The sequence below is a fragment of the Dryobates pubescens genome, chromosome 20 (assembly GCF_014839835.1).
Source record: "Dryobates pubescens isolate bDryPub1 chromosome 20, bDryPub1.pri, whole genome shotgun sequence".
In the NCBI taxonomy this organism is placed as follows: domain Eukaryota; kingdom Metazoa; phylum Chordata; class Aves; order Piciformes; family Picidae; genus Dryobates; species Dryobates pubescens.
The window spans coordinates 8,558,698-8,574,775 of record NC_071631.1 but is presented as its reverse complement, the minus strand read 5'-3'; the positions used below and the strand labels follow the sequence as shown (position 1 = coordinate 8,574,775).

Genomic DNA, 16,078 nt, shown 5'->3' with positions numbered 1-16,078 from the left:
GTCCTGGGGGCTCCTTGGGAGGCATCAGGCTCTGGTGACAATCAGAGCCTGGCAGAGCCAGAGGCTGCCTCTGCTCACCCTGCACCAAACTGCCTAAAGAAAACACCTCGGAAGGCTCTGCTCCTCCTGGGGCTTGAGACATGGAAAGGGCAGCATGCTCAGGGCTCAGGAGGACTGCTGGCAAGTTCAGGATTTACAGGCATTTATTAGAAGGAAATTACTCCGACAGACAAGTGAACAAGTCCAGCAGCATCCCAGCACTGCATGGGAAGGAGGATCTTGTTAGGGGCTGAGTGCAGGCAATACCGTAAGAAAGGCAGGGATGCAGCTTTCACCTGGGAGGAAGCAGAGCTGTCTGCACAGGACAGACTTCCCTTCCACCACTGCTCATCTCCTCACCTGCCACCTGCTCTTTTCCTTTCTGACCAACAAATGTCCTTTCCCACCCAACACCTGCAGAAGAAAGAAGGTGAGTCCCATGGACATGGCACCTTCTAGTGCAAGACCTTCCTCTCCACATCCTTGTTGAGCAGCCACGGCCACCAACTGAATTCTCCAGCCCCATTCACCCATATGGAGCTGTGTGCCATGGCCTCCTGTCCACCCAGAGCCTGGAGTGCAGATGAGGGCATGAGGCTCAAGCACAATGGAGAACTTCATCAACAAACCTTGAGGGGACCTCCATGAACTATACCTGCCCAGGACCACAAACAGGATCTGCAGACCATGCTCTGCACCACCAAGCCCTGGGGCTGGGCTTTCTTTACCACTCTTAGGAGGCACGGCTGACAGTCTTGTCTGAAATCCTTATCTCTCTCAGCTTGAGATTTCTGGATGAATATTATCCCAGAAAATGCAAGAAAAACATGATCTGGCTCATCCCTCTGCCCAGGTTTTGGAGGAGCTTAAGCTGAACAAAAGCTGCATTTCCACTTGGTCACACCTTGTAAGTACTTGAGATTTAAAGCCCTCTATTTCTAGTTAATCTAAACCGAGTATGAAACTTATCTCCCCATTTAGTACTGGAGAAGGCTCTGGGGGAGCAAGGAAACAAAAAAGCTAGAGCCAAAGGCTGTGCCTGTGCAGCTCCTGCAGAGTTCTGCTGAAGCCAGGGTTCTGGTGCTGTGGCACTGTCTCCAACACTGACCCACGAGCTGGTCCTTTCCTAACATCAGCAAAACCACAATTACAACAAAGGGCTGAAATCCAGCAGAGAGGAGGGAAATGTACTCAGCTCCTGTCCCTGCTCCTGCTGGGGGCTGAGCAAGGTGCCAAGGGGCTCTGTGAGGACCCAAGTGGCAGCAGGGCAGAGTCATGGGCATTGGAACCAACCTCTACCAGGAGAGATGGAGAAAACAATAGACTGATCCCTGGGAAATCACCACCAACAATCAATCAGGAACGCCTACAGACAAAAGCATTTGCTGGTGCAAGCTGAGGATGCTCCACAAGCTCTCGCTGAGTTTGCTGGCTCCCACCCAAGCAGAACAGCACCACAGTGCCTGGCTCTCTGCAGCCAGCAGTGATTTCTCATCTGCACGGGGATGAAGCAGACATCATCTTGCCATTCCACCAAGCTGGAGTCTTCTCAGCACTGCCTGAGCAGAGATAACAGGAGGGTACAGATGGCAGCTGAAACAACAGCTCAAACGATAGGATCTGAGGCAGCCCGAGTGTTGCCAGCCTCAGAGCTAAATTAACAGGAAAGGATTGACACTTACAGCTCCTCATCCAGGGAGCTGAAGAAAACTTTAGTAGATGTCAAGGAATCCACACAGGCTCATCCCTAAAGCATGCAGGGAATGGAATTATCTGATAAAACCCACACACACTTTCCAATCACTTGAAATCTGATTTACTTTTCAAAGCATTCAGTCTCCAGACCCAGGACAAAGTCTGCTTGGCAGGCACAGCCTATTCACTCTGATGACTATGAGGGCTGTGGTCCCACTGTATTTTGCACAGCACTCTGGAAGAGCTTCCTGAGCGAGACAATCAAAGCACACCAGTTCCAACAAGACCTCACAAACCCCTCACATCACTGAGGAGAGGAAGAACCCTTGAGGTGCTTAAGAAGAACTGTTCCCAGTGACAAAGAGAGAGATTGTTCTGCAGTCGGTGATCCCCGTGATTAACAGCTCTGATGACTTCCATTAGTGCTGACTCGGCTCCTCCAGCCTTCAACAACTAACCCTTAATAAAAATAATTCTGCATAAGCAGGAGCTAATTAGATCCAGCACATGCAGATCTACAGGGCACCTCCTTTTCCAGTCCTGGGAGTGCCCTGAGCAGCTGCAGCAATGAGCAGTTGACCCCAGCTACAAGGCCTGCATTGGGCAAAGGCAGCAGAGCTGAAGGAGGGGAAGCCTCACTGCACCGCGAAGGCTTTGATGGCTTGGCTAGGAGGACCTGGCTTGGGGGAGATGTGTAATGGAGTTAAACAGAGACAAGGGACATGCAACAAAGTGGAAGTGGGGTTATCAATAGGAAGAGAAGATGGTGAATGACCATGAGACCATCTCCTGGGAAGAACCAGGGACAGAGGCAGATTGCATGGGGACAGGCTGCCTTAGTGATTGAAGGGATGTACAGGTTTCCTAATGCTGCTGCTGACCCTTCACCTCCCCTCTCCACCATCCTGGATACCTGAGAGCTGCACATCCTCTGGCACCGATCAGCAAGTCTCCTGTGTTCTCCAGCCCCTGCTATTTACACAAACAGCCACTCCAAAGCCTTTTGCCAGGGACTCCCTGTGATGTTTGGCAGAAGTGCCTGGTGTGCCCATGCTGCAGTAGTGTGCAATCACAGTGTTAGCAGCCACACCATCAATCCCCTGCAGCATGTGTACTCAGGCCCTGCAGCAGGCTGCAGCAGGAATGCAGCTGAGAGACTGCCATGGGCTGAGGCTGCTCCTGCCTTCTGCAGATGGAGTCTGCACACCTGGTTCCTGGCACTACTGCATTGTGAATTCCTACAATGCCCTGCTGGAGCTGGGAATTCTCCACCGCCTACCCCCCTTCTAGGGGGATGTCAGGCACCACCTCTTCTCACTTCCTTGAAGAATTCCCTCCCATGGATGATGAGCTTTTCTCCTTGGGTGCTGTCCCAAAGAGTCATAGAATCATTTAGGGTGGGATGGACATTTAAGATCATTGAGATCAGCCCTTAACCTAGCACTCCCAAGTGCACTATTAAACCCCTGCATCTTTTAGATACCTCCAGGGATGGTGACACCTCCACTTCCCCAGGCAGCCTATCCCAGGGCTTGGCAGTCCTTTCAGGGAAGAAATTTTTCCTAATGTCCAATCTAAACCAGTCTTGGCACAAATTGAGGCCATTTCCTCTTATCAGTTGTTACTTGGGAGAGGAGACTGACCCCAACCTGGCTCCAGCCTCCTTTCAGGGAGCTGTAGAAAGCCAGAAGGTCTCCCCTCAGCCTCCTTTCCTCCAGGCTAAACAACTCCAGTTTCCTCAGCTGCTCCTCACAAGACCCGTGCTCCAGGCCCCTCACCAGCTTCGCTGCTCTTCCTTGGACACACTCCAGTGTTCACCCTGCCATCTCCAATTTGCTTTAAAGAATTCACAGAAGATTCTCTGCTGGTCTGAGCAATTTCCTTTTCCTTCAGAAACATCTGAGGTTTGGACCACTGTAGATGCAAGTCCCCACAAGCTGCAGCCATGGATCTGAACCAAAGGCAGCTCTGGGGCAGTCTCTCGTTACGTTAACAATGGCAAAACAGCGCAGAGGCGGCAGCTGAAATTCAAGCGCTGTTTACACAGGAGGATGTGGGGGATAGTTCACACAGCCCGAGTTCAGGCGAGGAAACCTGGAGCAGCCAGGCAGCTCAATGCAAACCAGATTTTGAAAACAAAAACAAAACCCCAAAGCCCTTCCTCAAGGAAGCCCCTGCCGAATTCTTTCCCCTGCTAAGGAGTCCAACATCACGCCTCGCACTGAAGCCTTTCCATTTCACCCCAAGGAAGGACTTGGAGAGGGAAAAAAAAAGCATCACATTATGGAACAGGGCCTGGCTCCCAGCCAGGGCTGGGGGAAAGCAGCACAGAAAGCCTCTGGATCAGCAGCACATTCTGCTCCTGCTCTGTGGCAGAACAAACCCTCACAAAGCCCCAGCCGCCTGAACCCGCGGCGCTGCAGAGGCTCAGCTTCCCTAAGGCGGATCCGCAATTGGTTCAACCCTGTCTTTAAAATCCCCTGGAGCCTACCTCTAAATCACCTTTATGTTCCTCTCCCCAAAGCTAATAGTTTCTACCTGCATTTTGCTTCAGCTCTGTAGAAAAACAAACTATTTAGCAGTCACATTAATAATCCACAGCAATCTGCTTGTCATTTCCCTGATGGAAAATTTCACACTGCTGCCCAGCAGCCGTGACGTGGTGAGAGCTCTGAGCACCTCACACTGCTCCACTCTCCTCCCACTGCTCCCAGCACTCATGAGAAAGGCAAGAGTCAGAGGTGGATGGGAGAGGAAGATGGGCACAAACTGAGGGTTCAGCCTGGTCAGCTGTACCTACTGCTTCAGGCATGTGCAGAAACCACGCAGCAGAAACTTGATGCTGAGGGAGAAAGTTCACAGGCTCGTGGCAGGAGTAGCCTAGAGGAAACCCAGTTCCTGAGCCTCCAACCATACAATGAAAAGTTAATAGTCAACAATGACCTTACTGTGGGAGGTGGCCTATGGAGAGGAGCTGCAAGATGGAAGGTTCTAAGGTAGGAGGTGAACTCCCAGGGACATGAACTGCCTTTGCTATGTGCATCCAGCACCCCTGGCCATGGGTGTGCACTCTGACAGGCTTCACTGCTGGGTGAACACAAACAAATTGCAAGAGACTGGGGCCAGTGTTTCCATACTCCCAATTCCCACTCATTTTGATGTGCCTTCAAAGAACCACCTTCACCCTAAATACCCCAGTCTGCCCTTCTCTGGTTGATAAGCCTGTCCAGCAAGCAGCTGAAAGACTGCATCAGTGTTCTAGGCATCATCTTCTATGGACAAAAGCAGGTCCCTCCAGGATGTCTGTCCCACGGGGAGATGCAAAGCCTCCAGAAGAGGATATTTTTCTCCTATGGCTATAATGAGGATCTCAGCTGACCAGCTCCTGTGTTCAACTGCAGGCTGGTAGCTCCAGAGATGCCAAATCCCATCCAGCACTGCTGGGGACAGATGAAAGGGCAGAAGCCTTCCTCCTCCCAGAGTAACCACCAGCCCATCCTCTCTTGCACATGGTAGCTGCTAACATGTCCTCTCCTCTCAGCAAGGTGCTGGTGAACAACACGAGACACAGCACCATAAAACATGTCCTGAAGGTCTCTCTCCTCATATAGCCCAGCATGCTCAGGGTGGCCTCATGTGAAAAGCCCAGGAGGTAAATATTCATTAAAGAAGCAGAGAGTCTAATCTAGAGAGTCTCAGAGTCAGACACTCCTCAAGTCCCCCCACATCTTTGCAGACATCAGCCAAGGAAGGTAACTGTGGTGTGGTTATCAGCTATGCTTTTAGGAAGGGCTCTTCTAAAAGAAAAAGTAACAACCATCACATGCTGGTGTTTATGATCCCTGCAGAAAGGCCTGGACCAGCATTTCCCCCCTCTAATTCCTGCTCTCATAACTGTCAGATTATGGAGCTGCAGACTGTAAACCTCCCAAGCTCACAGAAGACATCTCCCTGCTCTCTGCTCCCTGCTGCGACTCCAAGTGGAGGAGCTCCTGAAGCCAGGCTCTGCTATTCTCTCCCATGGCCCAGAAGGGAGGAATCTAGAGCAGCAGCAGCTTCAAAATACTCTTAAAGAAAGCAAACACCCATGGCATCTGGAGTCTCCCCACACTTATCAACTCCCTCCATCTTCCTACCTGAAAGCCACCATGAAATTCTGCCAGTTCCCATCCAGCTGCCTATGGGGCTCACTGCTGGCCAGGGCAGAGGCTGGCACCCTGCTTCCCAACCTCCCACAAGACAAAGAATTAAGTCTCTGTGTTGCCTTTAGGGCAGTTGATGATGGGAGCTTGCTCAACTACCCATCCCAAGTGGGATGGTCCCCTTGGTGCATGCATGATGGGAGGCTACACCAGCATGTCCCAAAGACACTCCTGATGAACAAGCTTTGACCTTCCACCCCTTGGACAGTCACAGCAAAGACAGGGTGGATCCACTTCCACCTCTCAGCCAAAGGAGGCATAGAACTGTTGTCAGTTTCCCCAGCTACCTCATCCCAGTTTCTCAGGAATTGCTATTCCCAATATCATTAAATAATGATGGAATCACTCAGGCTTCCCTGCAGAGCTTCCACCAAGGGCATCACATGAAGATGAGATCTGCAGGACTTCAGAGCATGTCAGCATTGGATGTGTACTGCAGAGAGCGGTTAGCCAGCCAGGCTGCACCCAGGGCATCAGGGAGAAGGTGCTGGCTGGAAGGGACACATTGAGCACAGCCACAGCTCCCTGGCTCTTGGCCACTGAGGCATTAATGCCATGAAAGGACACAGGAATGTGGAGCTGATCTGCAGCCATCACTGGGAGCTATGGGAGAGAGGCCTCTGTGTGCAAGCTTTGAGTGACCATGAGCATGCCAGGAAGGGAGAAAAGAGCCATGACTGAACAGGTGAAGGAGGTCCCAGCAGAGACTAGGAAAGGGATGGCCAGGCCTGCTGGGAGCCCTCAGCCACAAGAGGGATTTTGCAGCATCTCAGCATCCCACTACAAAGTCTTCCCCCAGACAGCTCCAAGCAAGCATCGGCAGCACCAAGGCACCCCCCACAGCTGTGGCAGGGCCAAGGGCACCACACCAGGCGTGCGAACGGCAGCAGCCACAAAACCTACATGAGGACAAGCCGTGGAAAAGCTTCCCTAAGAGCAGAGCTCTTGTCATCCCTAGGGAGACATTGCAAGAAGAACGAGGCAGCTCCTTTCCATAACGACGCTGTCTAGGGAAACGCTCTGCCGGGTGCCGAGTGGGAGAGGCTATGGCTGGGGCAGCCTCTTGCCTGCGAGGGGTCAGATAACCGAGCAGAGAAGCAGCCAGTGAGGAGCTGCTTGCTGTTGCCGCAGCGCTCACCGGGGAAGCAGAGGCATTTGTTACTTCCCCTGCAGGGACCGCAAATTCAATAGACTTCCCTGACTGCAGCTGCACTGACCCCACAGCCTGCAGCCGCCAGCGCTGCGGGGCTGGCATAAACCTAGTGGCGAACGGCTGCCTGGCCCCTACACCACAGAAACCAGCAACATGTAGTGCTGCCCACCTGATGGTGGTCTGGGGATGGTGCCAGGCAGGGCTGGGATGTGGGGGCTCACACCAAACCATTCTGCCCGCGGCCGAAGTCAGACCCACAACCTCGCCTGCATCGCCGCTGCGAGCAGCCGGGACGGCGCTCACCTGCTCGTGGTACTCGATGCCCATGCTGAGCGTGTTGATGAGAATGGCCACCATGATCCCGCGGCCAAAGTATTTGCTGTCCACGATCTTGCGGAACGTCTCGCACACCACATGCCAAAAGGCCAGCACCCGGCTGGCCCTCCGGGCCCCGGCTCCGCCCCGCCGCGGGTCCCGCTGGTCGCTGTAGCGAGCGTCCTGTGTGAACTCGTAGACGCCGTCGCTGTCCGAGTCGCCTGCCTCGTCCGGCAGCTCGGCCTCGCCTGCCAGCGCCTTGAGGCAGTACGGGCAGCTCTCGGGGTTGTAGGAGTCACTGTCCAGCTTGGTGCAGGGACTGGAGATCTTACAGGAGCTTTGGCAGGGACCTGAAATATCAAGGGGGCAGCTCAGCCTATGAGCCAGGATGGGGCAGAGGAGCAATGCCCTGTCCCTGTTAGCACCAAGCTGCTGTCCTGGACACCACAGGCATTTCCTGCAGGGTTAAAGAGCCCTAGGCAAAACCTGGGCTGTCTGACCACTTTCTTCCCAGTTACAAACCCCTCTTTGCTACTCCCAGGCCTTGCTACCAGCCCAGGACCCTGACCCACCTCATTACACTTCTGGCCATCACAGCTGGCAGAAAGCTATCCGCCCTCCTGGGCCTGGCAGGTCCAGGCTGGAACTACCAAGAGTGCCACCACGAGCCCCCTCCTTCCCTGCTCCTGCCGTTTGCTGATGCTCTCAAATCACCAGCATCCTTCCACACAACAGCAGTTGCAGGTGGCTCCTGGGTGACAATACCAGTGGGATATATTCTCCCAAAATCCCACCAGCTAGCTGCAAGGGGAGAGGATATCTACCAAGCACTCTCCTGACCCTCTCACAACTGCAGTGCAAAGAACCCAGCGCTAAACCAACTCAGACCCCAGCTCTTTGTATTTAATCCCTGGGCAGCCCTGGGCTGGGGGCAGGGCTTGGTTTCTTCCCAGCACAGTACCTGGCTGGAAAGGTCAATGCCACTGCAGTGGGGTAGAAAAAGCATTGACCTGCTGACAAAGCTTGGCCAGAAATTCTTCTTGGAGGTAGAGAAGGTGTGCACTAGACTGACCCGAACTCCCCAAAATAAGGATGTGGAGGAGGGAAGAGCACCTTGCATGAATCCCTGATCCAGGAAAGCTACAGGAAATGTTTTACTGAGCCCAGTTTCACCTGATTTTGGGAGTGCAGGGATTTGGGAAGTGTTTCCTATAATTGCAGAATAAACTGGTTTGGGGGAGAGATGCGAATGGGAAAGGAAATAAGTTCATTGAAAATGTTCCTTTCCCTTCGATTCTTGCAAGCATGAGATGAGTGAGGCCAAAACCTCGCCCCTGCTTTTGCCTATCAGATGCATGAGGTAGGGCAGAAGAATCACATTGGCCTCACCTGGAAAGCCATCACCTTTCTCCAGAACGTGGACCGAGAAGAACCCTGCAAAGATTCAGAGCAAGAAGTCAGCTCACAGCTCATGCTTCTGCAAGGCACCCCCAGACCAACAGCCACCCCCAGGCTCACCTGTGCTCTGCGTCTCGAGCAGCTTCTGCATGCTGCTGTAGGGCCCGGGTGGGATGTTGAGGCTAGTCAAGGTGCTGCTCCCAGCACCCACCGCTGCTTCCCCCAGGTTCTTCTCTTTCAGTATCTCGTGGGAAGTACTGGGGTGCACCGTGGGGTACACCTTGCTGCCTACTATGTTCTGGGGGATCCCCTCTGGGCTCGGCAAGCCCAGGCCTGGTTGTGACAGGGATGACTGGCAGAGCACTGGCTCAAAGTGGCAGTCAGCGTGGTAGATGCTGTGGACAGACTCGGTGGTGCTGGGAGTGGTGCTGGGGGCCCCGTGGGGGTTTGGTGCCAAGGAGGGGAGCACCAGCCGGTTGGTGCCATTGTGGAGGGAGCCAGTCTCCACATCACTGATCTCCGGGCTGGCGCGGGGTGCCCGCAGGTTCCCATTGCCCAGGTGATAGTGGTGGTGGTGGTGGTGATGGTGGTGGATGAGGTGATGCACGGAGGGCCTCTTCTTGTTCCGGTGCTTCCTGGCACAGCGATCAGCCCCTGCCTTGCTGGTGGGGCTGGTGAGGAAGCCCATCCTCACGCCCGCCACCCGGTAGGCCTCCACGAGCTGCTTGCTGCCTTTCCGGGCAATATAGACCAGGTACTTGAGGAGCTCATCGTAGCAGCTGCCTGGCTCCGAGAAGCTGGCGAGGGTGCTGGCGTTGGACAGGTAGCGCACGCGCTGCTCCTTCATCAGCTGGCTCTCTCGCTGCTTTGTCTCGGAGAACTGTGTTGCTATCACCACCAGGCATAGGTTGATCATGAAGAAGGAGCCCACCTAAGGGGACAGGAGCCACCAGTCACCTCCAGGTGGTCGTGCCCACTCCATAGATCTGCCTGACCCCACATTCCAGCACAGGAAGCCAGAGGCAAACCCCAGCCAGCCCCTTCCCCTGCATCACCTGGCAAGGGCCACCAGCCAGGTCCACTGAAGTTCTCACTCACTCCTGAGCCCCCCACCCCAGGACTTCCACACCAGTTCTCCATGGAGGATGTCAGAGATCAAAGATGAGAGAAGATAATTTTGACAACCCCCTTTGCTCTGCAGGATGGTGCTTTTCTCTCTCCACAGAGAGTGGTTGTAATTATGACAATTAGCAGTGCTGGGATGAAGGCAGGGAGCCCTCTAACAGTGCCCCGGCAACGCATGGGCAGCTGGCGAGCAGAGCCTGCCCCTGCTAACGCAATTCGTGGGTGACTGTTACGCAAGGGCATCAGCAGCCTGTACCCACAGCTTGGAGATTTGATTTCCAACCAGGGTTTCATGAGTTTCTGCCTTCTGCAGAGCCCAGCATGGATCACGGAGAATTACTGACATGCTAACGGACTGCTGGCACAGCAGCTGGAAAAGTACCGCTCGCCCTTCCTCTCTGTCATTCCAGGGATGCTGAGAGCAAGGGAGTGTTTCTGGTTTGGGGAAACTAGGAAAAGCATCATGGACTAAACAACCTCCTACCTTCTCATCAGGCTTTGAGTCCTAGTTTGACAAGGAGCAGAAATCCCTACAAGAGCCTAATGGACAACGTGCTGCTATTTTTGCTGGACTCAGTCCAATTATCCAGCAAGAAGAGACCCATCTCACTTATCTCAGCTACATCTGAGTGAGGTTCCTAATGATCCTTTAGAGTCAAGAGAGAAACAGGCACATCAAGTCTGCAATGCATGTAATTTATTTTGGATGTCTACCTTCGGAGATGAATCACTCTCTTAAAGCACTTATTTTTCTCCCTTTGACGATGAAGGGAGTCTAGACAACAGCTCAGCCACTCACAGGAAACAATTGAGCTTGCATAGATGAAGCCCATCATGGAACCCACCCCACAAAATCTTTGTTGGCTCCTTTGTGGGTGGTCTCAGATGATGTTGTCAAGTGTGGGTGGGCTGTGGGCAGTAATCTCTTCCCTCCATTCTTAATGAGCCCTCTGAAATTTGGGACCATTTTGCTGAAATGCTTCCTCTGCACCAAGGACCAAGGGGTTGGGTTCTTCAATATGGGGCAATTTCTGTACAGCCTCTTTCCTTTCCAGAGCTCAAAGCATGACCAAGGGAAGTTCACCTACTTTTCAACTAAATTTGAGGTGACAGCCAAGAGAGGACCTTAGAGCACGAGCAAAGAAGTAATAAAAGCAGCAACAACAGGAGTGCATCTGCCATAGCTTGAGCACATGGTTTGTTCCTTCCTTCACCCCTGCGGAACATGCAGCTGCAGTAGTGTCATACTGAAGCTGCCTGTCTTCCACCAGGCTGGCTTCTACCTCAGTTTTTATGTGCACTGTGTTTTCTACCCTGTTGCTCTAGGTCACTCCACTCATCTCTCTTCAAATGCCAGGAGGACCCCCATGTTTCCCTAAGTCCACTCACAATGATCAGGAGGATGAAGTAGATGAAGTTGTAGAAGGAGTGTGCATCCATGACAAAGTACATGATGTCCACCCAGCCTTCCAGCGTGATGACCTGATGGAGACAGGAAGGGCAAACAGACCCAGCAAGGCTCAGTTACACCACCAAGTGCACAAGCAACAGTACAAGACACCAAGGAGTGAAATCCTTCTCTTACAATGCAAACACCCACATCACCAGCTGCCCAGGTTAAACTCAGCCCTTCTTTTCCAGCTGGACCTATGGCCCCCTACTGCATTTTGCATAGGGAAGAGCAGTCTCTAGGCTTTGCTCCACAGCAGAGTGGCCTTGCTGCGCTCACAGGGTTCAGATTCTGGCGCATGAGATGGAGACAATTTCAAAGCGGGCATAAAATTGTATTCCTGGCATTTTGAGCACCCAGGCATTACAGCAGAAGTGCTTGCTGGTGCAAAAGACCCCCCCAGAGTGGCATTGTGCAGCCCCCTGGAGCACACCAGGGGCATGGCTGGCTGTGTCCCCACGTGTGACACCGGCAGCCAGGGCTCACCTGGAAGATGGCGATCCAGGCGTAGCCAATGTTATCGAAGTTGATGGCTCCCTTGAAGGGGTTGTGCTCCCCAGCAGAGCAGTTGGTGTAATACTGGTTCCAGTTGACACAAGACGTGTTGGTGGTGTCGTTGTAGGAGTAGTAATCCAGGGTGCACTCCAGGCCCTCTTCCCTCCGTGTTGGGATGCTCCGGCAGTAGCGCATCCCGTTCTCCCGGGGCTGGGAGCAGATGAAAGGGTTCTCATCTTCGTTCTCAGTCTGGTAGTATGGCTCCAAATCCACCGTGTAGGGGCTGGAAGAGTCCAGACAGGGCTGGGGTTTGCACACCAATTGCAGGAGATCTGGCATGGTAACAGTGTTAGCAGCTCCATCTGACATCTCTTATTCTGGACCTAAAAGGAATCCCCAGGGGCTCTCTCCGGCCCCACCAGCTGGGATGATGTTCCCAACCTAGGCAGTGCATTTGGCTGCTCAGGAGCCCTCTGATGACATTATTGAGACTCACTCCAATTGGAAGGGCTCTGCCTTTGACTTCAGGGGACTAAGAGCAGGGTTCAGCCCAGCAAGGCTTCTCTGAAACGTCTTGGCTGCAGTAAGATGGAAATCAGTTTAAGTTCCTGCATCTCCTGTCCTCCTGGAGATGCTGAGAATTGCCTGGGGAGACTCTATGTACAAGGACCTCCCAAGCTTCCTGAAAACCAGAGACAGAGCCTTCATCTGCAGCTTCACAGTGCCTGTTCAGAACAGAGATAAGCTCTAAATTCCCTCTGAGGGTGGCCTCACCACAGCAAACCAGGCAAAAACACCCTTCAGGGGAGAGCCAGCCAGGAACTGGCTTCTGGCTCTGCACACAGCTATCTGCTCAATGCTGCCAGGACTCCCACTAAAGCTTGTGAAGATATTTTTAAGCCTAGTTCAGCCCAGTTAATTCCTGCAGAATTGCCTTTAATACCCTTCAAAGCTTATCTAAACCCCTGGAATTCTGGCTCAATTAAACAGCACCCAAACCTGTAGCTCCCTCAGACCTGCTCAATGGTGAGGCAGTCCCTCCATGCTGCTGCCATTCACTTACCAGGGATACGCCCTGGTAATGACTCTCCCAACTGCCCCTCAAGGGCACAACCCACAAGAAGGGTGGCAGTTGATGAGACAACACATGGGAGAGAATAAAAGGCCAGCTCTAGACCCAACATCCAGCCTAGGCACAGCAGCAACAGCAGCATGGTCTTGCCATGCGTGAGAGCAGAGCTTTGGGCTTGCAGGAATTCTCCATCCAAGTGTGGGTGTGGCTAGGTCACCTCTGGGGAATCAACATCTGAAAGCAATCCACTGAAAGGTGCCAGAACGCTGAAGATCAACAGAACAGCCATCAAAGACTGAGCAAGGGCTGTAGTAGCATTTGGGAGCAGGGAGACCAGGGCCTTGTCTACTGGAGGCACAGACTCACATGCTGAAGTTCTCGGGGAGGAAGCAGCGGTTCCTGAGCAAACCTGCCCACAGCTGGACTCCCACGATGCCAAAGATGAAGAAGACAAAGAAGCAGAGGAGCAGGACATTCCCCAGCATGGGCAGCGTGTCCAAAAGGAGTGTGACCAGGATGCGCATACCTGAAGCAGAGAGAAGTCCACACTGAATTTTCTTGTTCCAGGTATGTCACTTCCACTGCCTTCCCAGCCAGCGTCCTTGCCACATGCATGTGCCTTGCAAACACCCACAGCTTTCCAGTCCCACTCTGGTTTCCCTCCAAAGTCCCTGGGACCACAGAATCAGAGATCATCAAGTCCAACCACTCCCCTGGAGCTCACAATTCCACCACCACTGCCAAGCTGCAGCCATCTAACCACGGCCCTCAGCAGTCCCTCCCTCCGTGCCCCACTCCCAGGCACACCGCTGACCTCTCCTGCTCCTTTCCTGGCACTCTCTATCTCGAGTCCTCTTCTCCTGAAGTTTTCCTGCAATTACACATCTCCTCCATTCCCTGAGACCAAACTCTGATGTTCTCCCTTGCACAGCTGCATTTCTTTCCCCACTTAGCATGTATTAAAATTCCCTTCCTTCCCTGATTCTCCTCAGCTGCCCTACATCCCCTCTCTCCCCTACAATGCAGGACTCTCTCTGGCAGTTCATTCTCACAAGCCCAGGAACAGGCAGTTCTGTAACAAAGACAAATTGATGGTGACTTCAGCTTGACATTTACACACAAAAAAAATTGATTTCATCTGACATCTCTGTAATACTCTGCTCATCTCTCCCTCTCCTTCTTTTTCCATCTTCTGCATTCTCTCACTCTTTAACATTGATTTTCATTTAAAGAAAGCTTTACTTTGCACCTTTACTTTGATACTGTTTTCTCTCTTCCTGATACTGTCACCTCCTCTATCAGGGATTTTCTTCAGCTCTTCTACTGGGGAACAACCAGCTTGCATCTACTCCTAATTAACTGAGATGACTTTCTGTGGCTACCACATCTATCACCATGCAAATCTCTGTGTTGCTTTTCCCACCTTACATTTCTATCCCATTGTACCTATGGTGCAGAGAAGCCAAGACAAATTGCCTGGGATCTCAAAATGCATTAAGTGAATTACACCCCCAGTTAGACAGTGGTGGATAAATTCAGCCATCCATCAGTTAAGCAGCAGGGATAAAAAAAACATTGCAAACAGGATTTTGAGGCTACCACAGTGATTGAACAGCAGCAGCAGAGCCTGATGAAGTTCAAGAGTCAGGACAAGGGAAATAAACAGAGCCCGGCACGTCCAGCAGCAGCAGACAGAGCTGAAGGTGAGGAGCTCTCATCAGAGCATCAGGGTAGCTCAGACTGGGCTTGGGCTTGAATTTCATTTGGCTAAACCAGCTCTGCATGTGATCCCCAGGGCTGCAGGACCAGGACCATGTTGTACCTTTGCTCAGCACACCTGCTCTGTACAGTGTCCACAAGGGCTGGGGCTCAGCACCACCCGCAGCACCTGGGCTCTTTGTTGGGGCTGAGATGGCCAAAGCCTCCCCGGGCACAGCACTGGGTTATTGTCAGCTGCTGCCATCTGGAACTAGGTAATGCCACCCACTGCTGTTCAAGGTGAGTCTGAGATCCTCATCCATGCCCTGACAAACCAGGCTTGTCTGGTGATGTTGGGGTTTGGGCTATACAGATAAGCTCTAGGGAACAGGGCAAGAGATGTGCCAAGAGGAGGCTACTCAGCACCTCCCAGGTGACTGTCTCCAGGCATGATAAGATTTCCTCACCCCAACTTCTCCAGGAAATGATGGGACAGCACAGGGAGAAGGGGAGAGGGATGGCTCAGCTCCCTCTGCATGTGCTGCCTGGCAGGAGCAATCAGCCCCTATCACCTGCATCCCTTCACCTCCTAAGACCCTCTTCAGATGAGGAAGGTAGGTGTCTGAAGACAGTCCTGGATAGCTTATTGACTGGTGGCTCATCTCCAAGGCAGGTGTCCCAAGGACTGTTATTTAGAGCAGGAGAGTAACAGGCACTGGAAACCAGAGAATGGTGGTTAGGACCTAGCACTGCCAGGCTTGGGTGAACATCTGAGCTGCAATGTAAGATGGGAGACATCTGTGTAAGCCCTTCTCTCTTTGGGGCACAGCCAGGAGAATAAGGCTCTGACTTACTGGGGACCCTGTTGATGGCCCTGAGCGGGCGCAGGACACGCACGGTGCGGACTGCCGAGAAGCTGACGTTCTGCAGGTCCAGGGAGTACTCCAGCATCCTGCAGAGACACAAACACCAAGGGGCATCAAAGATCTTCTGGAGAAATGTTAGATTATCAAACACTGTAAATCAAACACTACATGGCAGCTGCTCACAGAGGGGCTGGTTACTGCATCTCTCCCATCAGGAGAGTTTGTCAGAGGAATTAATTAAGGGTTGTTTGCATATCAGAATAAAGTCAACAAGCGAGAATGTGACACAGCAGCTCACATGGCCACAGATCTCTCTCTCTCATCTGCTTTGGTTCTGGATTTGTACAGGTCCAGGCAGAAGTTTCTGAAAGTCCCTGCATGCTCCAGGGGGGCAATTTCCAGACACAGCCCAGTTTTTAGCAACAGTGGTGCAGTTACTCTCATGAATCTGGGTTTGCTCTGCTGAAATCCACCACAACCCTGAGAAGAGAGGAGCATTCCTTGGTGCAGACCAAGCAGGACACTGAGCTGTGCCAGCTCTGCCCAGCAGAGATCACTGGAGATGGCATT

The 16,078-nt window shown here is 52.7% G+C and overlaps 1 protein-coding gene across 20 annotated transcripts in view; it reads right to left on the bottom strand.

Annotated features, from left to right (window-relative positions):
- Positions 1 to 16,078, bottom strand: part of CACNA1G (calcium voltage-gated channel subunit alpha1 G) — a 129,618-nt gene that overhangs the window by 64,228 nt on the left and 49,312 nt on the right. For all 20 annotated transcript variants that reach the window (XM_054170501.1, XM_054170502.1, XM_054170503.1 and 17 more), the window contains exons 4-10: positions 15,497 to 15,594; positions 13,311 to 13,470; positions 11,864 to 12,155; positions 11,317 to 11,409; positions 8,923 to 9,733; positions 8,794 to 8,838; positions 7,393 to 7,754 (exon numbers count right to left, since the gene is read on the bottom strand). In XM_054170501.1, the coding sequence (XP_054026476.1) occupies positions 7,393 to 7,754; positions 8,794 to 8,838; positions 8,923 to 9,733; positions 11,317 to 11,409; positions 11,864 to 12,155; positions 13,311 to 13,470; positions 15,497 to 15,594 (1,861 nt within the window). The remainder of the gene's footprint in view (positions 1 to 7,392; positions 7,755 to 8,793; positions 8,839 to 8,922; positions 9,734 to 11,316; positions 11,410 to 11,863; positions 12,156 to 13,310; positions 13,471 to 15,496; positions 15,595 to 16,078) is intronic.